This window comes from Rhodnius prolixus, unplaced genomic scaffold (genome assembly GCF_049639745.1).
Source record: "Rhodnius prolixus isolate KJV_2025 unplaced genomic scaffold, Rpr scaffold_5, whole genome shotgun sequence".
Taxonomy (NCBI): domain Eukaryota; kingdom Metazoa; phylum Arthropoda; class Insecta; order Hemiptera; family Reduviidae; genus Rhodnius; species Rhodnius prolixus.
The window spans coordinates 27,202,936-27,230,795 of NW_027411624.1; the positions used below are offsets into that span (position 1 = coordinate 27,202,936).

Genomic DNA, 27,860 nt, shown 5'->3' on the forward strand with positions numbered 1-27,860 from the left:
GTCCAACACAATTTCCCTTCTTAGGATCTCCTTAGTAAAAAATTACAGTTAAATAGATGAATATAAGGGCTAATTAAGCTAGAAAAATTTAATCATAAGGTACTGAATGTACTTATTTTTTCTCTCATAATTTCTTTTCAGTTAGTAATTTCTGTCAGAAACTTAAAAAAAAAAGCTAATATATTTTATTTAAATTAGTTTCGAATTTTCTTCCTCGTTTTTCTGAACTTATTTTATTTCTCTTATTGCTACGAGCACCTTTAAAGTATCTTAAAATGGAGATATTTTGTCAACACATAAACCATTGATCTTGATCGAAAATTGCAATATTTTCGTGGAAACATCAGACGTGGAAACGCATTAATATTGCTTGCAGGAGATTACAGGCAATTACCTGTAATTCCTCGATTGACACCAGCGGACGAAATAAATGCTTGCCTGAAATTCTCTACTTTGTGGCGACATGTAAAGGCGTTAAAATTAACTACAAATATGCGTTACCAGCTGCAAAACGATCTCAGTTGAGATATTCTCACATCAATTGATGGAAATTGGGAACAAAAAGGTGCCGGTTGGTCGGACCTCAGGACGAATTTCATTGTCTCATAACTTCTGGAATTTAGTGGCGACAAAAGAAGAATTGGTTGCAAAAGTATTTGCCAATATTCAAGCCAATTGAAATTCAAACTAATTCTTATAAATTTATAAGAAACACGATTGGCTGAGTGACAAGCTGTTCTTGCGACCAAGACCAAAGACATCTATGTGCTTAATTCAGTCTTAACATTCAAAGCGAGGCAGTCACATAAATTCCGTCGACACTGTTGTGGAAACAGATGAAGAGGTTAATTATCTAACAGAATTTTTAAATTCACTCGACCTACCTGGGATGCCACTCCGTACTGTAACTGAAAATCGGCGGGCTACTTATCATGTATCGGAATATTAATCAGCCAAAGCTTTACAATGGACGCGGCTTGCAGTAAAAAAAAATAATAATAATAAGAGCAACGTTGTAGAAGCAAAAATCTTGACACGACCTTTCAGAGTTGAGGATGTCCTCATTCCTCGTTATTCCTTTGATTCCAACCGATTTGCCATTTCAGTTTAAGAGATAACAACTCCCAATTCGATTGGCGTTTGCAATCACCATCAACAATACTCAGGGCCAATCTTTAGTATTGTGCGGTTCAGATCTAGACATGAAAAACTTCTCACAAGGACAATTACATGTTGCGTGTTCTAAAGTCGAAAAACCAGTCATCTCAAATTCTGCACAGACACTTGAACAACAAAAAATATTGTGTACCCACAAACATTGTGAAATTAGAAACGTGCGCTTTCTGTTTTCTTTCTTTTTCATTTAACCAGACTGAGCCACATCAACCGGGGACAGTTAGTGATATAAATAAAAACAAAAAACTAAATTATAAATACATATTAATATATATGTTATATAGTAATTGCAACTCGACAGTACATCGTACTATCTGTGGCGCTAGAGTAATCCTTTTTTAATGTAGTCCAATGCTGCAATTTATATTAATTCAAATCGTTAACAATAGTATTAAATGAACTGCAACATTTCTTTAAAAAAAAATACATTTATTTAACGATTTATTTATTCTTTTATTATAAAACGATTTATGTACAGATGTCGGCACATAAGTATAAATATTATTTGCTATATATATATATTTCTTTTTCTACAAAGTTTATAACTTTTATCTATATTTATTTAAATATGTACATAACGTAAAATTTAAAAAATGATATATATAACGTACTCTTCATCATATATAAACATAAAAGCAAAAAATATCTATATAAAACACTGGTATTTTTAATACCTCTACCTTTATGTTTGCACTATTAATTGCACTTTTTTCTTTTTAAATAAAAAAAAATCTTTTTGGAAAATAATGACAGTAATAAGAGTCAAATAATTATAATATATTTCTTATTGTATTTACAATTAAACCCGTTAACAATTGCACTCAAACCCACATATTAAAAATAATTAAATACATTAAATACCTTAGAGTATGTACGACTTAATTTTGTTACTTTTTAATATAACATATATTTAATAAAATAAAATAAATTTAGAGATGAGCTATGCTTCTCCAAAGACAAAAAATAAAATTCAAGTTAAAAGATTATAAAACATTTGGTAAAATAACTTTTAATTTTTGTGATTTATAAAATTACTGCTGGACATTAACATCTTAGAGATGAGGAAACTAAAAAAACAAAAAACAAAAACAGATACGTGTATAAATATAAATGTATATATTTAAAGGCTTTCAGCCACCTATCTAAATTTTATTTTAACCTTTTTTGAAAAAGGAAATAAAAAGTTAAGAAACAATTCATTTTAGATTGTTTTACAAATATCACAGTTATAATAAAGTTTGAGTAATCATATTTACAGCAATGTATGACCAATGTAAATAGCTTTGTTCGCTAGTACTAGTAAACAGTTTTCTGTTAGTAAATTTAATTATTTCATTCAAATTATTTACTCACCAATGAATAATAAAAACAAAATTTTCGTAATATGTTTGTTAACAAAGAAAGTACTTGATGAAAATAAAAATTTAAATCAATTAAAACAACCTTTTGGCAAATTCTAAGGCATGTTATAGGGCGCAATTTATTAATAGCTTATAAAAAATACATAAAACTCTTCTTTTTGAAGAAAAAGTAAAATTTTAACATATTTTTGGCAACGAAAAAATGCAAAACTTTGCGCTTATATCCAAAGGCAACCGAAGCTTACAGCTTACCACTCTGATACCTCTTTCAGGGGCAGTGAGGGTCCCTTCTTAAGACATTAAATCGTACTTCTCTTTATCACAGTTGTTTTTTAATTACCCACATGAAATTTCCGACTTATGAAACAAACCAGAGAGTTTACTTTTCTGCATTTAGTAAAACATAATAAAAGATACTATTTTCTGTGTTTTTGGATGGAGGCAACAAAAAACTATAGTAATATAGAGTTCGTAGAATTAAAAGTTTAATTCTAATCTGTGATAGAAAAAAGTAAATCGGGAAAAATAAGAAGGAATACGTTTTACTGGCCATTAGGTTGTTAATTGCTCAATATTTCGTTATCATTTTTTAGTGTCTCTAGATTACACAGTATTAAGAAGAAAAATTCTACTAAAAAAAGGTTTAGTAATAAAAATTAAAATAACACATATATATCAATAAAGATAGATAATTCAAAGAAATGCTTACTTTTCTATATGGGGACGGAGCTATTAATTAAACAACAAAAAGGAATTTAGAAGTGGCTAAGGATGCAGGGAGAAGCGTTCGAACTCTATCCTCTTTTTTTAAGTAAAATATTGGCCTCTCGTCAGACTGCGCCATCAGTACTGACATCGGCCGATTTTCCTGCCGCAGATTCAGTAGTATTTGATATTTTAGATAGTGCTTCGGGGAGTGCGTGTTTGTACCTGCAATGGGTGCGTAGATTATCACTGCGTGTATATGTAGCTTGACAAATTGGACATACAAAACGGCCAGGAAAGTGGACATGGTAGTGGTTGCGAATGTGGGTTACTACTTTACCGCATAGACGGCAACGGTGCAGGTTTGTACAGCCGGGTAGACGATCGAATGCCATCTTCATATGCACTGAACGAGAACCTGTCATGTATGCAAACAAAAAGATAAAAAAATAAAAGAAAAATAAGCAAGCAGTTTATAAAATAAAATGTGAATTATAGCAATAAAATTTGATTTTATGGAGCACAAGCGCTGTGCATAGATGCAACTAAAATTAAAACACAGCTGTTTCTTATAAAAATGGACCAAAACTAAACATAACTCTAATTTGACAAAGAAAAATATCAGTTGGCATTCAATAAAACAGTAGTGAATTTTCAAATATATAATGCTCATTAAAAGAAGAAACTTGGTATTTCTAAGGCACAAAATGGCCCCAAGGTTTCTACTGTGCGTACATTTCGCTCATTCTTTTTCCAATTAAAACAAAACTTACATGCAACGCCAACATTAACAATAAAAATCTGAAGTAGTATTTAATTTTATTCCACCACTACGATATTTTTTAAAACTCGCAAAAGAATAACAAAAGAAAGCTATAATAATTGACTTCGTCCTAATATATAAATGTATATTTAAATAATGAGGAGTAAGTACGAAATTAAATTTCTTCAAACTTATAATTTGTGCAAAAAAGATCACTAAAACCACACAATTGATTCAGCAAAGTAACACTTTTATTCAACTAATATTCTAATTATTTGGAATTTCACTAACTTATTTATTCGCTCATAAAGATACGAGTCCGTTAATTACATCTAAATTACACTACAGAAAAAGCTTACTACCTAACTTCCAGAACTGCTATGCAAAAACAAGTATTTTGCTAGGAAAGTATTTCAAATAAGACCCTCAAAATGGATGTATGTGGAGGACATGCGAAATTTTTTCTTGCTAATGGATAATAGGATATTGTAATTTAACTCTCAGATTTCTGACAAATTTGGAATTTCTTCTAGGCAAGAATTATGGAGCACTCTTTAAACCTACTGCATAGCCAGCAGACGAGTGATGGTAGGAACAATAAGGCCGAAGGCAGAGGCTTTAGGAGAAAGAGAGAAAATCTAGCAGAACTTGCGCGAAGCAAGATCTGAAAGCTTTGCTTAATTCACCATCTCAATTTTCTAGATGAGCCACAAGGTCAGTTTTAAACGTGTGAGGGAATGATTGTAAAAACAGCATCATCTATCCTCTTAGTCCTAATCGGCCCCAGCTAGCACAATTGTGTATTTAACATCACATTGCAGGACGAATAAATTTTAAAATAAGTGATTAAAAAATATGTTTGAAGTAAATTTAAAAAAGGAATTACCATGCATATTATTATTTTTACAATATACAAATTTTCAAATTACTACTAACAATAAATTATTTTAGTAAAAAATTGATGTAGATGGAGCCCAGCTCAGTCTCCAATAGCGCCGCCTGTGTAATAAAGTTGATCTTGCTTGTAGAAATCAAGCAATCAAAACTAAATTAAGAGCATATTCTAATCTTAATTTGGATTGCACTGGGCCAAGTGGAAATCCTAATTTTTCGTACACATATTATTATATTATGAATTTCAGGTTTTGTAGCGGTCAATCATCCAGGTTAGTACCTCCAAAAAAATTCTTCAACTGGCGTGTAAAAGCATGAAAAATGTTACGAGATCTTTATTTTCCTAGCAAATCTAATCTCCAAAAGAGTATAACTTCAATAATTTAGAAAGTCAGTAGAAATTTTCAGATTTCATGGCATGTTCGAAATTTTGCGTTTTCGTAGATACGCTGTTAATAATTTTATCAAAAAAAATAAATAAATAAAAATAAAAATACAGTGAAAAAACATACTACTTTCTCTTATAGCAATGATTATTAAGGCTCAAACTTTCAAATTCTTTTTAAAACTTATGTTACTCAAAAGATGTAAAAGTATTTAATTCTTACCACAATTTTATTTTAAATTATGCTGTTCACTTCCAGAGAAATAAAGATTAACGCAGTGTCTTCAAACAAGTAATTTTAACATAACCTAAATTTCGAAAATCTTATAGTAAATTTTACTTTCCTCTGACGAAACCAGAAAGATGCAATATTTCAGTCACTATTTCTTATTGCTACATTTCTATTTATTTAGCATTCAGCGTTAGAAATGTAAGTATTCTGCAGTTGACATGAAGATGATTTCACTAGTAAACTCCCAATTTTTATAAAAGCTGTGATTTAAGCAATAATAATATATATACTTGGGGCTAAAAACAAAGTGGTAGAATATTGTCAAGTTACACCCTTTTAAAGAAAGGCTGCCTACAATAATTAATGTTAAATTGTGCATAAAATTGATCTAAAACAAAAACAAAAAATTGTAACAAGAAATACTAACAATTTAGATTACGTAGGAAATATTTGTTATGAGGAGTTCTATCTTAACACTCGAAAAGAATTATCTAACAGTATCTACCATCCTACCGTAAGCAATTGTGAGGTTTAACGCACCCCCACAGGAAAACCAGTAGCTCTTCGTTCCTCACATCTTCCGGACAGATAGATAGATTGCTATCACTACAGTATACCGATGATTCCCACTTAAAACATAATTGATCTCTACGACCTTTTAGGTTAAAAAGTTTGCCTTAAAAATCAGAACATATAGGTTTGGTAATTTTCCAAAAGTCGAATTCGTATACATCCATTACCCTTAATTTTTTTTAATAATATTAATATAACAATTATTTTAGAAATAAAATTTTGTAATCTTTTCGAAGAAATAATATCTACAACTTCAATGCGTATCTGAGAGCTATTTTTTAACAGTGAACAGATTCACTGAATTAATAAAACAACGAACACTGTATGAGAGGAGCAAAAAACTGGTTGGAGGATCAATTTTGACATCCTCTTCGATATTGATGAGTTTCAATGATAAAATATCTTCTTCTTCAACAGGCTATGAAATTAAATTTGAAAATAACTTCTGCAACATCCTAGCTAAAAAAAGGAGCAAACATTTGGATCTCTGAATATCTATTATTTGAAACATATAATCTAATGCTGACAGTATAATCTTATAATTCTATTCACTGCAGCCAATATCATATTGAGTATATGATCAATCTGATGAATTTATCTTTAAATGGAGTTCATATGAAGTCATCACATATTTTTATGCTTTGACAAAGTGAATATTACTTTAAACATTCCCTTTAAACGAGATTTTTTTCTCAGATAAACAGATCAACTATTAAATAATCAATATTAATATAAATGAAGGATTTCTTCTTCTTTTTATTTATTTTCTTTCGATCTGAAATACGACTAATCTGAATTGGCTTTTCAAGAAAAAATTTGCCCTTTTGAAACAATTTCATATTTATAGAAAAAGAAGATGGTGACAAAACAAACAGAACTGTAAATATTCCAATTTAAAAAAAACCCTGTGCGTTTACCAAATTCTGTCTCAGAAAGGTATTTTTCTATCAGCAAAAATAATGAATACCATTGGTCGCATTGAAGAAGCTATTTTTCAACCCCCCCCCCCAAAAAAAACATGACTAAAAAAAATTAAAAAAAAAAAATTAGTAAATTTCAATGCTAAGTTCTTTTTTTTCATGCAATTGATTTCATGCACTATAATAGAGAGAAAACAAACCATGCAATATACCAGGAGAAATATGAGGGGTGAGCAAGCAGCAAGAAGCCCTTTTTTGAATACACATGCATTTTTTAAAGTAGGTATACTTGAATTTTTATTCTTTCTCTAACCTGTTTTTGAAAATAATTCCAGTTTCAAAAGAAGGTACTATAAAACCTTTCGCCTGCTATTTTAATAGGGATAGATACTACTATAATTTACTTTCGCTAAATTTAATGGAGGGGAATATATCACGATCTAAGAATATTTTTTGATCTGATAAAATCAACTAAATGGTTTAAAATTGTATTTGTTGTTTATATTGTTCGCTCATGGTTTGTAGATATGGTATCAAGTGCGAGCCAATTGAATGTTTAGCCTTGATATGATATTTAAGGTTATCTTTCCTGGTGTAGACATGCGGACAGTATGGGCAGGCAACGGTGGCCGACCAATGACTGTGGGCATGATGCCATTTGTTGCTAACTGTTTTACCACACAGGCGACACTTGAAAGCTACTGGCGACATCTTAACAAATAGTACATCGTAACGACGCTGCTTGGCTACTGTAACAGAAAAATGTACACCCACAAACCATGGTCTACTAAACGCTTTTAAAATAAATTTTTTATAAAACACTATTATACTTCATTTTAATCAGCTTTATTTGCACTTCAAATATAACCTAACTATAAAGTAAATTTTCGTAATATAAAAACCGATACTCTTTTGATGTCCCACTGTTTTTTGTTTGCACTGTAGGAAAAATTGAATTTAAACAAAAAAAGTTAGATTTTAAATATAAGAAAATCTAATTTACATATGAGTTTTTTAAGAAACTGCGTCGTCAAAATGTTATCTTTTAACTGCTTAAATTAGGTATATAACTAACGCATTTTTTGTTTTTCTTTAAAGTTGCAAGAATAATAATTTTTTAAATTTTGTTTTCATACCTATATTTCACATTACATTTTAATGAAATCCAGTTATCAAATGACGAAATCGGATCGAAATTAGAAAATTACTTACATTAAAACAAAGACAACTTATAACTGAACTTTTTTTTTGTAGCCATTAAGGATACTTGGAACATTTTCAAGTTATATTTTTATAGAGACAAATATAATGCAACCCATAGAGATCTTTTCCGTATTAGTCAACAAAATTTTCTGATCATCAATCTGTCTTCTGCACCTACAAGGATGTCTTGGTAAAGAGAAGATCAAAACATGTTGGACACGGATGAACGCCTGCAACAGTCGGAGCCCAATATACTAACCAGGCTACAGAAAAAAATAATGATAACCCTAAACAGTGAGAATTATAGTTTCTTAATGCACGGTAATGATGCACTTAATTATTGATTATATCCTAATGTTAGACCCTACGACAGCGACTTAGAGAGGTGGGTCATAACTCTCGCAGGAAACTGGAATTGTTTTAGTGAAATAATTGAGTAAATTAGTTCACTACGGACGAACAATACACCTGGAATAAATGTATAGCTAGAATACGAATACAACAGTCTTATAATAATTGCTATAATATTTTTATTTTTATACTTTATATTATTATTATAGATTCAAGAATTGTCGTACAGACCACATCATAGAGTAATAAATTAATCCGTATTTTACACTCAAACATTCCTTAGCACAGTATATATTCAGAAGACTAAAATTCATAATAAAATATGATGGGTGCAACTTTATTTTATTGAATTTCAATCTGATTTCGCCATATTATGAAACTTTAATAGAACTGTAAGTTTTTATTGCATATAAGTAATAATAATAATAATAATAGTTTTGTTGTAAAACAATAAAATTTTAATGATTCGTTCATACATATAAAACAAAAACAAAAAAAAGTAAAAAACTTTTAAATGGCTAAAAATATAATCTGTATACTGATTTGGATTGGTTTTTTTATTGTGAAGCTGAATTATTTAGTTATAAAGTTTTACTTAATTTATTCGCAACTTTCTGCAATACGGTTGCACGCTTTGTACATATCCAGTTTGACGGCCCTGTCAACACCTTCTACCTATGTAGAAGGGCAAAAATACCTAAACACTTAATACCGCATATGAACTATCAAATTTCATGTCAATATTTTTTTAAATGACGGATTTATTATTTTTCTATATAAAGAAAAATGAATTTAAACACAGCGAGTTAACAATTTATTAAAAGAACTACGCCTCTCATTTTTTAAGCATCTTTTGTTTTTGCACAATTAAGGATTTCTAAATTATTCAAACGGCTATAAATCAGAGTAAGAGTGAGAAAATCTCTTTTTTTGTGGTTGCAACAGAAGGCACATAAACAGAATATTAAATGACAGATACAATTGATAATTATTTTTAAAATTTTTTTGTTCGATGAAATTTCATTATTTTGAGCAGATCATTTCAAATTAAGCATTCATTAATTATTTTAAGCCTTAAACAAAAAAGGAACTGGCTCAAAATTTAACCACTTCAAACAATAATTTATTATTTTGAAGACATTAAATATAATTAAAATTATTTAGAGTATTTTTTTAAGATAAATTTTCGTTTTTCTTGAATACATATTTTAAATATTTTTAAAGGATGAATGGTGCATCAATTAGTAACAAATATAACATTTGTATTAAAATCAAAAATGAAATAGAATTTCATATTGTAATAAATTGTGAAGTATTTAGTTTTTAAACTGTTAAATCGCATAATTTACTATTTCTTGACAATTTATAACGATAATTGCGATACATATTTAGTTTTCAATAAAATTATATTCATTTAAACTTAAAAATAAAATTTCGAGATATGTATGTTTTATATTTAAAAATATGTTCAATACACATACTTACTAAGCACATATAATTTTTTTTCTTTTTGCAGGTTAAAATTAAGTCCAATTTTTACGACAAGTACACATTCAGAGAACATTTATTTTTCTTAAATAATGTTTTTGTTTTTAAATTTTCATAATGTTTATTAGCTATGTTATTTTAATCCAAATATTCCAAAATCTGCAATTTTGTGGTAAGAAAATTATAATAACGCCATTACGGATTGTTTAAATATACATAAAAATACATTGATTGGAAAAACAATTTTTTCTCCAGCCTTATTATAAAAATAAATAAATAAAATAAGGATAAATTGTTTTTGAAATGTTTAAATTATTTTATCGATATGTCTTACTTAATATAATAAATAGTTTGAGCTTATCCCTTAGGGTAAACAAAATAAATAAATAAAATAATTTATTTTTGCACCTCGTTGGTATCTCTGCGGAAATCGTTGATTATTATAATTTTTTTTTTAAATTTTTCTGTAATGGCCCCAGTTTAAAGACTCATGTAACCAAAATTTGGTGAGTTTTTACCCAATTAAAAAAATGATATTGCAACTAAGATTTATTTAATATTTATTTATTTATTTTTAAACGTTGGCTGACTAGAGATATTTCTTTTATATAACAAAAATATTTTTACTTATTTTAGTCTCAGGTACAAAAGGAAATGTTTACAAAATTAAATAAAATAAATGTACAAAATAATTTTATAACTGGAGATCATGTTAATAATCATCACTAGTAAAATATGTTTGAGCTCAGAGATTATTTTACAAATAGCACATTGCAAATAAAAAATATAAATAATTTAAATTCTGTAATGGAAAATGTATAAAAGTAAAACGAATTGCTGAGCAAATATAAACAGATTTTTTTTGTCTTATGTTTAAATTTGAATTTGTTTTGCTTTTTGAAAAGCATAAACTCTTTCTTGTTTACAGACTTTTAAAATTGATACTCTTGCCTAAATAAATACAAATAAAGTTTTAAAAATGTTATGTGCTAATATTTTTAAGTGTTTTTAGCTATTTATAATCTGAAGATGCAATTAATTACAAAATATTCATGCATTATGTACGCAGCTTTTCATTAGAAACGTGCTGATGGTAAAGCAAGTAAAGTATTTTCATTGGTGCTAGCCTGTTGCGTAGGCGGTGGTATTGGATATAGTCCTGGATATAGGCCGAAAAAAAATCTAGATATACCTAGTCCATGAATTCTCCTTGTATGACACTTTAACGTATCTATTCTAGAATAAACGGCATCACAATACGGACACTTATGATTTCTAGAGAAATGCGTTTGTAAATGATGCCATCTACTGCGAACAGTCTTGTTACATATTAAACATAAGTACATGCCGGGCGTATTAGGATCCGGTCTGAATATCATTTCATTTGCTGCTTTTAATGGTGGCACTGCTGATGGTTGTAAGGAACTTGGACTGATACTGCGGCCACCTTCTCTTCCTAGCCTTGATACGTCTAGCGACATGGCGGATTCAACAATACGTTCACCACTGCTGCCAATTAATGCCGGCATACTGAAGCTCTTACCTATGGGAATCACAATCGCTACACAACAAAAACAACTTGTACACACTATATAATTTTGCCCCCAGTAAAAAAAAAAAAAAAAAAACTCTAATTAATTTTTCCACATACATATTAGAATGTAACAAACAAGGGGACCCATTAAATATTACATATTTTCTGTAATCAGTGAACACATATTTCCACCATGGTAATATAAATTGGGATATAGAATCCCAAACAGTATTTTGTACATACATGTATATAACATATAAAACTTCACATTTTTAGATTACAGTACACAGTTTTAAAATATTATACTTAATTTTTTCACAATTTTGTGCCTACTCTTGCTTTTTATTTAGAAAAAAAAATTAACTAAAAATAATGTAATAAAAGAAAACATTTCTAAACAAACATTTTGGTGAATCATTCAAGAACCAAACTAAATGAATGTATTTTTTGTATTTGTACCAGTTACAAAGACACAACAATTACCTAAAATTTTAACTCATATATAATTGGCAAAATTAGATCATTTATAAATATATTTTTAACACATAACTTAAGGGGTAAGAAATAATTATAAAACTGGAAATAAATAAATAATTTGTTAATATTCAGTGTTATTTTTGTGCAAGAAGATTTGTTGCAGTGATTAGCCGAGTATGAAAACCAAAATTAAAATTAAAAGAAAATAAATAGAAGAAACAAAAATATTGCACCACAAGCGTTAATTCATAATTGCTGCTCGAAAAATTCTAATTCCTAAATATGAGCTTGAACAAATGTTCTCAAGGATTAGATATCGAAAATATGAGCAAAAAAAAAAAATCCCTCAAAAACAAAAAACAAAATATATATAGAAGAAAAGCGCTCCCACATAAACATAACCCAGGAAAATAAAATGGGAGTTTAGCAGGAATTATTTTAGTGATTTCAAGGAAAAAGGTAAAACTAATTACAAAAACAAAAAAAGAATAAGCCACTTTACTTACCATCGTACAGGTCTCCTGTATCGTTCAGCCCACTTCCAGGATCAAAATCTAGTTTTACTGAAGATCCAGCTCCTCCACCTTTTTCACCGTCATCCTAGAATTGGAAATAAACTTGATATAAAAAGATTTGTTTGTTTTGTTTTTGTATGACAAAATTATGGTTAATAATTTCTACCTAAGTTTCTAACCTTTCTATTTGATTGATCAATAGTATAAATCAACAAATAATCTTCATATGTACCCTCTTTTCATTGAATGGTCTTTTAAAAAGAAAACTTAAGTAAAGCGAAAGGTTAATAACTCAACTAACAGTAATAATAAAATGTACGAATGAATCAGACAGCATCCATTGCCAAATACAATAAAACAATTTTACCATAGCAGTCTTTATGTTTATAGTTTAAATAAAAATGTACAGTTCCTGGTTTTTATAACAGCTTTATTTCAATTTATTTAACATTTCACACTTTAATTTTTTTAACTATCGTCGGAGTAACATTTTCTTACGAAATGTTATTGAATTCGGCAAAAAAAAAGTACTTAAGATTAACGTTAAAAACACGATTTTCCACACCTTCTATCACTTATACAGTTGTTCCAATCGATCAAGTTGGCCTTCCTTTTAAAATTTATATGCCATTGTAACGTAACTTATAATAAATAAGTTGATCTTTCCAGAGCTGTCTAATGTCGCAGATATTTTCTATAAAACCCTTGATTTTTTTTTTAACGTTTGTTATGGCAATGATTTATTTTATATGTAGAGGATCTGATGTTTCTTTCTATGTCAGGATTAAAGAAATTTATTGGGCTTTTTATGTCAAAATCGTAAACAGCCAGTGGCACTTCAGGCTGACATTGCTTTTACCTTTTTACCAAGTTCCTTTCTTACAGTCAATAAATTTTGGATTTAATCAATACTTTTTTCGGAGTCATCCAACTCAGTCCATCCTCTAATAATATTACTTTTACACTCAAGGGGTAGCAAAACAAGTTTGCCCAAGGAAAGCTCAATTTTAAATTAATTAGAAATAATAGCAATAATTTTTCCTTTGCAGTCTAAAAATTCATCGTATAACAAGAAAAAAAATCTGCAATAACGAAAAATCAATAACATAGGTTCTCCATAATAGAAAATTATGAGGAGTAAAGTTTCTTGAAGAAGAAAAAAATTCAAATTGGAGAATTCCCTATCAAGATTTGTTTTTTTTAGTTACTGAAAAAGAACCTCAATTTAGTCCAGCTGCATTAAAATTCTGTACAAAAACATCAGAATTAAAATTATGTTTCTAAAAATATATTTTTTTTTTCATTGAGTTCCTTCTAGAACTAAATTTAATGCCTAGTTTTATAAGCAATAAATGCTAGTGGCAATGTAAATCAGACATGGAGCAAACGTTAAATACATCAGCTTGAGGAATTACCAAAACTGAAATTGTGGTTGAGTTCACAGTGCTAAAAAATATAATTGTTTTCATCCGACATAGCAAGCATGTTTTTTTAAATTTTTCTGTCACGTTTCGGATTTTCATTCATCAATCTAGATGTCGAGAATTTTACTTCAATGTGTGTACACTATACTATCCATTTATATATAAAGTATACACAACCAGATTATCTATATGCTTGGTAAAATTGGAAGCAATTGCTTTTAAGATAAGAAAGGAGTAATTTTTTCTCCGAAATTCTTGAAACCAATTTTCAGAAATACTAACTTTTCCTGGAAAATCTTAAAAATAAAAGTTGCATCATATTATCATAAATATGCAATCCTAAACAGAAGTTAAATAAAAAGAAATCAGTGTTGTTTACGACAAAACGAGAAAAAAAATGTACAAGGTATATACGTCGTTGGAATATCGACTTGGCCCACAAATGTAGTGTCGGAATCCCTGGTTTTCCTTTGTGAGCGTTAAACAGATCACCATTTTGTCATGAGACAATAAAAGTATAAGCCAGTTGAAAAAAATTGGATATCTTCCCGCAATTGTCATACTTTCTCTTAAGAAGGGGATAAAAGAGAGTAAAATGTACACAATAACATTTTTTTTAAAGCAATTAAGTGAATCGATCTTTGTGCCTAAAGGCAGTTTCTATCTTGACTACTATCCTATAAAAATTAAAACAATAACAATCATTTGACATATTCACTTCCTTTCTGGAAACTACAAATGTATTTCCCTTACTTAAGTTTTCACTACCAATGAACACGATGCCCTGCAAATCAAAGAAGATCTTGGCTTTATCACTTACAACCAAACTTATAACATAACGTGAGCAAATAATGTAAGGTACACAAAAAAAAAAATATAGAGATCACTATAAAATAAAACGTCGTCTAAAACACCCAACACCACACACATAATACAACTAACAATTCTGTTATGTTGATAGAAACAGTAATGCAAACTTTGCTAAATCACTTCATAAGTAACTCAGTTTAGAATAGGTTATACAATGGACAATAGACGAAAGTTACACCAAGATGTAACATAAATTAAAAGGCTTGGACACGATTTCAAATAGTAGCACACCTGAGCAATGAATAAAGATAAATAAATGATAAAAAAAAAAGTTCAGTTATTACACAATATATTTGTACGAAAAAAAAAAAGAAAAGAAAAAAACATTTATACAAAAGAAATAAAGACATAAAAAAGGCCATGAGTTTAAAGCCATTTAAGCTGGTTCAACAAATTAAATGCCAGCTCAAAAGAAAATAAATTGATTCCCTCATTCAAAGAAATTAGAAGCCTGACTTATAATTATGTTGTTGTTTTTTTTTATCAAAATGTATATTTGCTAGAATGAAAAGCAGTTTTTACTTGTAACAATAACGTAACAAAATAAATTATGTTTTTTTCTTTAGTTATTATTTGTAATAATAACAAAAAGAAATAAATAAAACAGTCAACTACCTTTAAAAATGTCAATAAAAGCTTTGGTTTACCGGCATGCTACAAGTCAAGTCATAATCCAGCAAAAAGACAAAGACAAGTTAAAACGTTAAAGACTGAAGAAAGGAAATTAATAAATTCGTTTTGGTTATCAGAGAAATATATAAGTACAACGAAAGAATTTTAAGTTTTGATCTATCATAAAAGAAAAATATAATATTAAAAAATTTGTATCAACTCTATTAACCTTCACACTCTCTCTCGCACTTTTCACAAAAACGAATTCTTATCTTATTTTACATTTTGAATTTAAAAAAGAAATTCTGAAAAATGGGAAAATTATTTTGACATAATTCTCTAAATACCAGTTAACACAGCTTTTATTGTATTAAATAATTGAAAATAAAAACAAAAAAGAAGAGCAATATGAGAACTGCTTTGACTAGCAATGCACATTTTTAATAATGTTATTTCTATTTGCTCGCCTAGAAAATATAAATTGCGAACTCTATATATACTGAATGCCTGTAGGATTTCGTGCTGAATAGAATTATTTACATTAATAGTACATTAAATGGAAATTAATTTGTTCTAATCAAAACCGTGAGAATAGAATGATTAAAAATATATATATTTTTTTAAAATAATGAAATCCTTTTATTCCAAAATAAATAATGCGAGGCCCATGTAGCAATTAAGGTTCGATCTGTAGCAGGTCTTTTAAAATGCCCATTCCTGACTTGTTTTGAGTAAAGCTCTTACATAAAATTGAATTTCAAGTTAAGTAGCCTTCATTTCGTTCAATAAAAGTATAAATTTTGCATGAAGAAGGGAACACTAGTCTACTAGAACTAAAATTCAAAAATTTTGTACATACCGAGACAAAGGAATCTTATAAGTACAGATTTTATGGTTTGGTAGATAATGTATGAAAATTTCAGAAAAATGGTTCATTACTTAAATCGTAACAAAAAAAACTATTGTATAATTTCTAGCAGCAGTGGGATCTGCTAACATAACCTTAACGGGGTAATAACGCTAATACTTTCAACTGCATATTAGCATTCGAAGTTGAAAAATAAAAAAATATTATTTTTTTGTTTAAATCTGAAACTTATCTATGATGTCCACACTTCCAGTTATTTATTTATTATTATTATTTTTGCAAATTTAGAATTCTAGGTATGCTTTTCTCCCCTTAACATTTTGCAGGTGGATAAATCTTATACTTTTGAATTAGAAAAGTGACGGGACCTATACCCCATGGCACCGCAGGCACAAGAGACTTATTGTGCTTTCCCCTTTCTTTAATCTTACACTCTAAAGAAGCAGCTCTTTCAAGAGATGATAACTGGTTTTACCTTGAAAATACCAAATTTTCAATGGAAACTTTTTCGAACAAAGGAATAAAGGATTAAACAAATTCGGTTGTCATTTTCTAATAAACCGTTTTCGAAAACTTGTACTACAAGTTTTAATGATCGCATTAGTATCTAGTACCGAACGGTAAGACGAAGTTATTTAATTCTTTTGTAAATTTAATACAAGTTGATCGAATATTGCATTAACCTTTAAACTATTTTTATTAATCACTTACATGTTTTTCAAGTTTTAGAACATTTTATCCTCTGACAAGGCGAATTTCTCTAGCAAAACAAGAATCAGTGCAGGCTAGATAAAATGGCCAAACACGTTAATTAATACACATATGGTAAATAATTTGTGACAGAGTAACCTTCATAAAGACCAGAATGAGTGAATATTCTTAATAAATCTACTTAGCCATACACAAACCGTGTAGATCCCAATAATTAGTCGTTCGCAATTTACATTATTAGATAGAGCATTCTTCGGCAATACATGATTACAATGGTCGTATACATTTGAATTTGTAAAATTAAAAATAGCGAAAAATATAGTTTTCTATATTTCTTAATTTATTTTAATACTAGTTGTTAAAGTGAAATTACTTTCGAGTATAACCTATTTATTATGATGTTCGTTCACAGTATTTTTTTTTCCCAACAGAAAAGTGTACTTATACATAAATAAAAGTGAGACCAGTTTAAAAAAGTACAAATAAAGTATTTTTGAATACAATTTTAAATGTACTTTCTGGACTGGATAACAAAATTTAGAAATAATTAGTTTTTTTTTTTTAAACAAAAAATTTAATTTACAAAACTTTTTGTACTAGCATCTAAGAATCACAATATTCCTTCTTATCACAGATCCTTGTATCCTTAAATAGTGTATGCTAATATTTAAGCAAGAATTTCAAATTATTATTATTTTTTACTTAAGTTTAAAATTATTCCATCAATAATTTATCCAACATAGCATACACCATAAAAAAATACCCATTCTCATTTTTTACGAAAAAAATACACAGCCCAATTTAACATTCAAAGCATTTTAGTATTTTATATGTACTTATTATTTATTTTTTGCAAATATTTGAATTTGAGAAAATATATATATTTTAAAGTAGCCATAAAAAAAAAATCAATTGGTAACTTAAATATTTTACCTTTTTTTTGCCATAAAAAGTCATGCAACAGATTTTTGCTTTTACAAACAAACCATACTTCAGAAAATTAACGTGGAATGTTAAAATAAATCATGCTACCCAACACTTTGATAATATACTCAAATATGCGTTTTAATTTGTAAAATAAAAAATATTTATAGTTCATAATAGGCAGTTTGTTATAGCTATTTTTTGTTTTTTTTAAATACCTAATAATATGTTTACTACCATAAACAACCGGTGATTTCTTAAACAAACCAAAAATTAAGTAAAATAAAAATAAGTAGTACTTTTGGAGAGATTAAATGAATTCTAGTTAAGCCGAGTTTATAATGAATACAAAGCAGAGAATTTATAATTCTCACCTATATCTTAAAAATTACATTACATAATTATGTGTATATAAAAATAGTATTTTAGTATTAACTTTTTAAAACCGTTTCACGTTAATAATTTCTTTTTTTACTTCAACAAAATTATGTTATTATTTGAAAAAATAAACAAATTACGGCATTTATACCCTGAAATCCTAAATTTATTTAAAATTGTATTTTATATATATAAAAAAAATAGTTAAATCTTGGGAGAAACTAAAAAAATAAGCAGGCCATCATCCAACATCAAACCATAGACTCTTTCTTACCGCTGTTGATAAAAGTTAAAATATTTCAAGTAATTCGATTTTTTCCCACAAACCAAAAAGAAAAAAAAAATTGATCAGGCCTATCAGTTGTATGACCTTAAAATCAGAATGATCCGAAGTGTTAGGGATGCGGTTGAGCGTCATGCATATTGAGCTTTTGCGGATAAATCTGAACACTATTCTTACTCGCGTACATCTAATTTGCAAAAAAATATCCCTTCTTATCTAAATCGAGAACAATATGAAAATGTCAACCGTTCTTAATAATCGAAGATTGGAATTCTTTACGCCATTTTTTCATTGTAAAAATATTTACAAATAGGAAGGAGATATAAGGAATGTTTGGACTTAGTTTGATACCAAAACAAATTCATGGTAAAAAAAAACAAAAACATTTCGGTTCACTTGAAATTCATTTGAAAATGGATAACAGAAAATGATGGTACAATGAAATTAGGTGGGTAGAACAACTAATTCTTATTTGGAACGTGGAAATGACGAAATAGTTGGCGAGGGCAACAAAAAAAAAAGGAACAAAATTCTACTAATCGTAAAACCTTATAGGTTCGAAGTTTTAAACTCCTAGGCTGACCTTTTTTTTTAGAAATGAGTCACGAGATAATTGTGCGAAGGAATAGAATTGTTTACATTTTAATGAATGGAACACTAAAGTGCAATCAGGTGTCACGGACGGAGGAGGATAGATAACATGCTTTATCTAAATTTCTCGTAATATTAAATCAAGTGATATCCTCACAATTCTCGGTTCCTTGAAATTAATCAACAACTCTTAGTATAGAGTGTACTTGTTGTGATACCTAACCAAAGTCGTGCAATATCTACAACTTATTTGTGAATTTGTTTCCCTTAAACTTCGTGACTTAGGCCAAACATAAAAGACTGAAGATGATTGGTAACTTAAAATGAAGCATTTCGTACCCAACCTTCTGACAAGTAAATTTCAAATAGGAATGACAGTATTACAGCAGTAAGAGAAAAGTTACAGTTCGAACCAAAACCTTTTTCTTTCTCTCCTTTTTCTATTATTAATTCTCGAAAGAATCACAAATCCACTCAAATTAGTTCCCATTTCTCATGAACTTAAGAGTTCCTAACACCGAGCTTTGCTCCTACAACTTTTTTACTTTAATATCACAGTCTCAGATAAAATTTTGAATTTTTTTTTTTCAAATTTCCCTTCTACAATGATGGCACCCAATCAATGGCTTTTTTTTTTGTAACCTTTCCGGAACTCAGAAAATTTTGTTTAAATTTCCATCACTTCACTTAAAAAAAATTTAAAAACAAAAATCAAATCCAAATTTCTAACAAAATAAAACAAAAATAACGAAAAAATAAAACTTAACAACTCTGAGTTGAATTTTTTAAAAAAAGGAACACTCCAGCTGAGCATAACCCTCTAAGAATAAATTATTATACATTGTTAGAAGAACGATGAAAAAACTCCTGAGATATTTTTCTATTTAAATACGATAACAAGTATCAATAATACAAATGAAAACTACAGTAATATATAACCTGAGACTCCTGAGAATTAGTCACATTTTACAATTATTTGAGAGAGCAGTTGACAACAAAACAATTCAAACTATAATGAAAAAAAAATGACTAATTCCGCACTTTTAACTATTTAATTAATAATTAAACAGCGCCTTTAGCTTTTAATTGAAAGATTTCAAATGTATGTTTCAATCTTAAAATAAGCAATACTCTCCGGGAGGTTCTAATTCTGTTAATATAAATTTGTTGCACAAGTAACAGATAACGTAAGCAACAATGCTGTTAAATAGTTAACAAAGTAAAATGATTAATTTAGAATAGGGATATGAAACAAGCAGCAGTTGTTCATCTGCACCCCTCGATACCATAAAGCAAAACCAAAATTGATCCAGACATTACGGGACTCTACAATAAAATGAATGGTAGTATACTCCAATGAAAAAAATACCAAAAATTCTAGGATAATGTAAAATTTTAGCTTAAAAAAAATGGAAATAAAAACTACGATGTTCACTCTTTCGTCGTAGCAAGCAAGATCTGTGTTTCGCTAACAGTGAGCACTTCTATTATTACTATAACATCTTTAAAGAAATAATCTAAAATTTTTACCTTCAAAAATTTGCAAAGACCAATACTTGCTTACCTAAAAAACATCTGGTCGATTAATAAAGCAAGGAGAAAAAAAGCTATCAAAACGCAATAACAATACAAAGAGCTTTTTCTCACTTACGCCAAGAAATAATAATAATACACATTTCCAAATGCTAAATAATTTTTAAGAGAAAAATATGGGGAACAAATATACTCTGATGCTTAACAAAATAACTTGAAACCAAATAAGTAGATTTAGAAACTGTAAAATCTGCACATATTACACAAGGGTTCAGCGGTATAGTACAATCAATAAGGAAATCAGTTAAAAATAAATTAAAACACAGGCGCAGTCTCGCATCCTAGCATTTGTGACAAGAACAGGCTGCACTCAAACAGAACATGAGAGAATATAACATCCCACAAAGAAAGAAATGATTTCTATCTTTTGTCGAGTACTAACAAAAAGTATTTTTGATTGTTTAAACCATTAAGAAAGAAACAAGAAAATACTCCAGATAAGTGAGAAGACTAGTTTTAGGAAGATTAAAATTTTGGCATAAATTTTGATTAAAGTTGCAATACTTCAATTAATAAGGCTAAAGGCACTGATGCAAATGAATCACTCAGGTGGCGGAGGTTGTTGAGGTGATTTATTTCTGTTGCCATCAGTCGTAAGATCCGTAGGATTTCGATCAGTAGCGTCCTTTTCTTTGGCCATACACAATTGATGTGATTTACATCTATCGTGGTGATTCACAATTTCCAGTCTAAAATTACAATTGCCTTCAACAAAAGATGTCCTCATTTCTGGCACAGTACCCGACCATTTACGACAGAATTTACAAAACATTGTGTTTTGTTGTTCATCGTATTGTAACCAATAGAAATTATCCAACCACCCTGGTCTGAAGCGACCACCTTTACGTGGAGTGGCTTGGTTTGGCGTTGATGTGGCCATTACAGTCGCCGGGGCACTGCTAACTGTTGATGTGGTTTGAGAGGTTGATGAACTGAGCGAAATAGTTGACAGGTTGCTAACAGAGCAGGCAACACTTGTGCTTCCGGAACTGATTCCTGTTCCTATATTTGTAACACTGCTACTACCACCACTTCCGACTCCTGTAGAATTTCCTCCGCAACCGCCTATCTTGCCCCCCAGTGATTGTATCACTGATATCTCTTGTGGCCTCTGTTTGTACCTAGCGACAGAAGAAGTATGTGCGGGGGCTAGGAGAAACTTGGGCGGATCTACCTTGTTCCTGGCTAGGTACCCGCGGAGCATCGTCGCATCCCCAACGGTTTCTAACACCTCCGTGTTCGTCTGTCAACACACAACACACGCCAGAGGTTAGTTTTACTTTTTTAATGGCTAACTTTTTAATTTCTTTAGAAAAGAATATATCCTCTGTCACCCGTAACGACAAACGCGATTTTCTAAAATTTCAATTAAGGGTCATGACTTGTCCCTTCAAAAGCTAATAACTGAACAAAATGATTGAAAGTAAACGAATTCTATAATAAGCCATTTAAGTGAAAATCTCGTTTAAAAAATAAAGATTATAAAACAATTATAATAAATAATCTTCTGGATGTAAGAAAAATATAAAGTGTTGATAAATAAATTAAAATAATTTTTATAAATATCTTTGATTTTATCCGTCGTTGCACTTTATTGTATCCCTAATCGGTTTCGGGCTTTGATTCATTACCAGAGGTTATATTAATTTTTTTGTCGAAGAGGTTTCGACTTCAGCTACGGTACCGTCTCGCACTACTTTGCTGACTCGGAAAGAGCAGTACGAGACGATACCGTAAGTGAAGTTGAAATCTCTACATATTGTATGATGGAAGTCCAAACCAGTCAGGGATACAATAATCGACGGACAAAATCAAGATATTTCCCGCACTGCGGACCCAACCACATTTTTAATTGTAAAAAAACGTCGCATCAACTCTGTTAAACTTATTAAGGCTAACAAAAAAAAAAAAGAACAAGAATATGAGCTGAATAAAACTGGGTGACAGAAGAAAAACTTTCTTGAATATTTTTAAATTAAGAAATAAAAGTTAAAGAAAAAAAAAAATACAAATTACTCAGAGTAGTGTAAGAAACCGTTGCAGGAACTTAGATGAATGTTTCATCCCCACACACATACTGAATTTTCATACTAAACCGCTAACAACGGCTTCCTTATTTTAATATTAAATTATTACATACTTAAATACGCAAATCTTAAACGTGAAAAAAAAATCTAAAAACTATAATAAATCAATGCAAATAGTTAAAAACAATAAAAGTACAAGAGGTGCAATAGATAACAAAATAGCTTGTAGCAGTTTCATTTTTCAGAAATATATTTAATTTCTACTTCTGACCGATTTACGAAAACAGGGAGAGTCCGGAACTAAAGAAGATTTGAGGTCAGTAATGTCTGACTAGAAGAAAAAGGTTTTAGCATCTTTAGAATTATTTGATGAAATAAAAAAGAACATTAAACAGTTCTAAATGGTTGGCAAGGACCAGAAAAAAGGAAATAGTAAAATTAAAAAGGTAAGTACTATGTTGGACCAATATTTTCTGAGTGGCTTGCTACTTTAGTTTTAAACTTAACGCAGTGTTAAATACAATTTATATTTCAGAACTTGAGATTCTGATAGCTAAACTACAAATTTGAAAATCAGCCATAGAAACAGTGAGCATATAAACTGAATCAATATAACTTCAAATTTTCAACGTTCTTTAAGAAATTCGTAACGAACTTCTCTGCTGATGGCACCTTTTTTTCTATTCAGTAATGAAACTGCCCTATCCAACCTATTTCAAAGCAAGTTTGAAATAAAACGACAAAGATAATAAGAAATCACCAACCACCAAAATGGATCATTTACAAATGACGAGAAGTTATCTAACATTTGCTAAGTCAACAATATTCATTGGATAGCACAGGTATATATGGATCCAATTACTTGGGTAATTTATAAGACTGAAGATTAAATCCATTAGCAATTTTACAAAAATAATTATTTCTTTCAACTCTTAGTATTTTTAGTAACTCTTTTTTTTTTTTTTCTTTTTAAGAAACTATGAAAAACAAAATTGCTGAGATTGAGGAATATGAAACTTAAGCATTTTATTCCGAAAATTAAAGTGCAGCAACTATAAAATGTCTGCCGATTGTGCAAAACTTAAAACTAAAAAAATAAAATAAATTGTATCATTCAAGCAAGTACTGTTTCCTCTTCATTTCTAACAATTTAGATTATTTTGTTAAAGCTATTTAATATGATAACAGATTTACTTAAGAAACTGTATAGATTAATGAAGAATTACTTAATAAATCTTGTAATAATATACTTAAATAACAAAGAGAAAGTATTATTTATAAATAAAGTATAAATACACAATGCATTTACTACATACCATGTGCTGTTGGTCATCCATAGATTCATCGTCCTGTTGGATTACCTCATGTTTGATAACTGGTACCAATGGATCTTGACCTCCTTCTGGTGAAGGTATATGAGGATATTTTGAAGCAGGTGGTAACGAATTGTAGCTTACCTAAAATATATAATCTCCTTAGATTTTTCAAATGACTAAACAGAATAAAACTTCTCAACTACTTCAAAATTTGATGTAAAAATTAAATTTATTATAAGAACAATCGTACAACTAGTTCAACAATCCTAACATAACTGTGCAAATTTAACATTTTAAAGGCCATTATTGCATATTTACAGTAATACTAGTGTTGGTATAATAAAGTAGAAATTGAAATACACGAAGTACAAATGCCAGATTTCTTGCCAGGTTTAAAAACTAAATTTTTCTAAAGGTTAGTAATTTGTACTCTTTCATATGTTACACTAGAAAACAGTATTGTTTAGAAAATAATTAATACTGTTGAGTGATGCTGACTATAAAAAATTTGGAAAGTTACATCTCAAAATGTTAACAGAAACAAAACTTACTTGTGGCTCAGGCGAATATTTATCACTAGCTGTTTGTTGAAAAGATGGACCAGCTTGTTCAGAACCGCTGGACATTTTTCTTTTCCGCCTTTCATTAGGTGAACACGGTCTGGGCTTTGGACAAGGTTCAAATAATTGGTCTTCAACTTTTGGTCCCTCTCTAGAATCAGCAAGTCCTCGGATCTGTAATGCTGTGGCTGTTTTAAGTATTCCTCCTAATTCATCCTGCTTAACATTGGCCTCTCCATTATACATAAAATGTAACAAAACTTGCATTTCAACAGCGGTTACGTCTCGTAAAAATATAATCGGATGGGGATGTTGATTTTGTAGAAAAAGTTTCTCAAAATATGGACTGCATGCGGAAAGTATAGCTTGGTGTGCTTTAAAAGTCTTGAAATCATCATTGTCACAACTTACTGCCAGAGTCACGTCAACTAAAGATTCCTTTTCAAGAAATTTGGATAATACATCGGTCAAATTTGATTTGTGGTTGTTCCATCTTAGACAAAACTCTGGCTCCATAGTTACTTTCCTTGGTTAATCTGTAAAATAGTACACAGGTAAATTTTTTTTTGTAGTAAATAAGGTATAAGTTTACTGTAAACCTATTGGCACTGTAGAATACAGGTCATTCACCTCTCATCTAAATTGCATTCTTTAGAAATTAATCAATTTTTCAATGCTTCTACTGTATTGGACAAAATAACAGAGTAAAATCGTGTTGTCAAATAAACATCAACACGCTATAAGAACTAAAATAATAAAAACGTTGAGTAATAAAATGTCAACGTAGCCATTTTGGCAAAGTTATTTAGGACGAGTATTTAGTTGCAATTTATTTTTGCCAATTAAATTGCAATGATTTTAAATATGACAAAACAATAATATGTGTTAATGTAATTGTTGTAAAAATGAAATGTGGAAGATAAATAAGTTATTAAATGTTAAAAAAAACAGAGATAAACCTTACCTTCCAAGGCCTAAATTCCATTTATACCGAGCAATGGCGGCTCCCCTCCTACTTATGCCCACTAGATCATATGTTCTCATAGCCGCACGTGACATTGGGCCAAGAAATTCACTTATTTCGTCAATTTGAATTTATTTTTAATTTTGAATTATTTTATTTTATTTAGTTAAAAATATTCATTAACAACAGCTTGACCAGTAAATTTAAAAAGATGATTTTATCTTCTTTTTCAAAGAATAAACTAGGTTAATAAGTTAAAAGCACAAATAAATTAAGTTTAAAATAAATTTAAAAATGTTGTTTTTCTCCTTTCTTGAATTCCTTCTTTCTTGTGTTTTCTTCAAATATTTTGATTCTCTTCTTAGCGCTTGGTTTCTTCTTATAATTTCTTATTTTTGTAAAAATATATAAATAAAATTATAAAACAACTACTTGAGGACTATTAAGGTTTCAATTTTTATAATGTTATTTTCTTGAATTCAAGAGAATGTTAGAAAATTTTGCTGAAGTTGCTTGAACGTTCTTACAAAGTACAAACAATATTTCGATATAAAAAATTGCTTAAAATTAACTAAACTCTGGGAAATTGATATCAAATTTTTAAGGAAAGAAAAATGAGTTATTTTTTATGCATTCTTAAAATGATGGGCGAAAAACCTGGAAGAAAATTCCATAGTTATATAAAAACATTTTTTTTAATTCATTAGAGTATGAGTATAGAAAAAAAAAGACAGACTTTAAAAACCGAACTTAAATTTCTAACAGGACTTTAAATAAATGTTAATAATAATACAAATTGTAAAATAGCGCACAAAAAATGGCAAAATACATTCAACAAGGTCAATCAGAGACATCTCTACACGAATGCAGCAACTAAAGTGCATTGCCTTGAACTACATAGTATGGGTCTAAAGTGGAGGGAAGGTGCGTATGAGCTAACGTTGCGGATGGGTAACTCCGGCTTTTCAAGGTCAAACACAAGTCTAGCTCATAGTATTTTTCCGCAGTTCTGTTCTATAAGTAATTATCTACATCCTTGTATAATTTATTTTTAAAAAATCATACAAAAATGTTTAATGCACAAACTTTCGCTATTTCAATAAAAATATTTAATGCAATAAAGATTATTTTGGTAGATGTAAAATCACTGCTCAAACCCTAAATTTGCGCTTTGGTAAAATCATTAAAACGAATTCATTATATTAAAAAAAAAAAAAAAAAAAAAAAAAGAGAAGAAAAACTGTCCCTTCTGATAGTAGGTGAACAGATTTGGAATCATACTATAAAGCAAGCTGTCCTTTATAAACTTTTTATGTACCTAAAGTTGGTTTACGAAATGTATAATAAACTATTGGAAAATTTTACCGAGGGTAGACATAATTTCCACAATGGTACTGTAATAAACAATGCACAATATGAAAATATTGCTATATTTATGGGAATACTAGGTTGAGGGTCAATGTCATACATTGGACCTTGATTGAGGTGTACACGTGGCTGCGCTAGTTGCTTATGAAGGTTGCAACTAGAAAGCTTTCAACAGGTTGCATCTATCTGCTACTTCATTATTATGATTTATTAAAAATAGTAATTTAATATTAATATAATTTTATATTATATAAAATTTACAAACTTCTATATTTAACGTAGCATTATAATTTTTTTTTTTTACGGCAATATTAAATAGGCGAATAGCGTTTTTAGAGCACTCTATAAAAAAAAAAAACTTTCATGCGGAAAATCTATAGAGAAAATGGTTCTGAAGTATTAAAAATTGAAGAAGGATTTCAAAAGAGCACATCAACAAATTGCTAAAATCTTTCATATTGTAATCGCATGACGGTACCCAAAGAAATAGCAATTAAAAACTTTTAAAATTTTCCCATTTGAATAATATAATTCAAGTGAGCAAAATATCGGCACTATTCTATAAAAATTCTTATTTTTCCTCTGAGACTTCATGGCATGCAAATATTTTTTGTAAACATTACATTATTATATTCTAATGCAAGAATTACATAGTGGGCAAAATCCAATATGAATCTCCTCGTAGAGCCCTCCAGACAAGTGCTTCTAGGAGTAGGCTAACAAAGACATTGTGAAGACTTTCCAATAGCCAGGTTTGAGGTTATCCTCAATCTCACGCCTCTACAACTCACTGA

The 27,860-nt window shown here is 29.3% G+C and overlaps 1 protein-coding gene across 10 annotated transcripts; it reads right to left on the bottom strand.

Moving 5' to 3' along the window:
• Positions 1-1,713: 1,713 nt before the first annotated feature.
• Positions 1,714-26,284, bottom strand: LOC141458685 (uncharacterized). 10 transcript variants are annotated; one of them, XR_012461100.1, is made up of 7 exons: positions 25,699-26,189; positions 24,726-25,270; positions 24,175-24,315; positions 22,006-22,074; positions 12,569-12,662; positions 7,323-7,758; positions 3,457-3,660 (listed from the first exon to the last, which is right to left on the bottom strand). XR_012461100.1 is itself a non-coding variant. In XM_074137001.1 (6 exons), the coding sequence occupies exons 2-6, from the start codon at positions 25,248-25,250 to the stop codon at positions 3,368-3,370; spliced, it is 1,122 nt and encodes a 373-aa protein (XP_073993102.1). In that variant the 5' UTR covers positions 25,251-25,270; positions 25,699-26,084; the 3' UTR covers positions 1,714-3,367. The 10 variants fall into 10 exon arrangements, 8 of the variants coding, with proteins under 8 accessions (XP_073993102.1, XP_073993103.1, XP_073993097.1 ...); XR_012461101.1 differs by lacking the exons at positions 3,457-3,660; positions 7,323-7,758 and adding exons at positions 7,774-8,442; positions 10,049-10,210 and having other exon boundaries at positions 25,699-26,101; XM_074137001.1 differs by lacking the exon at positions 7,323-7,758 and having other exon boundaries at positions 1,714-3,660; positions 25,699-26,084.
• Positions 26,285-27,860: the final 1,576 nt, after the last annotated feature.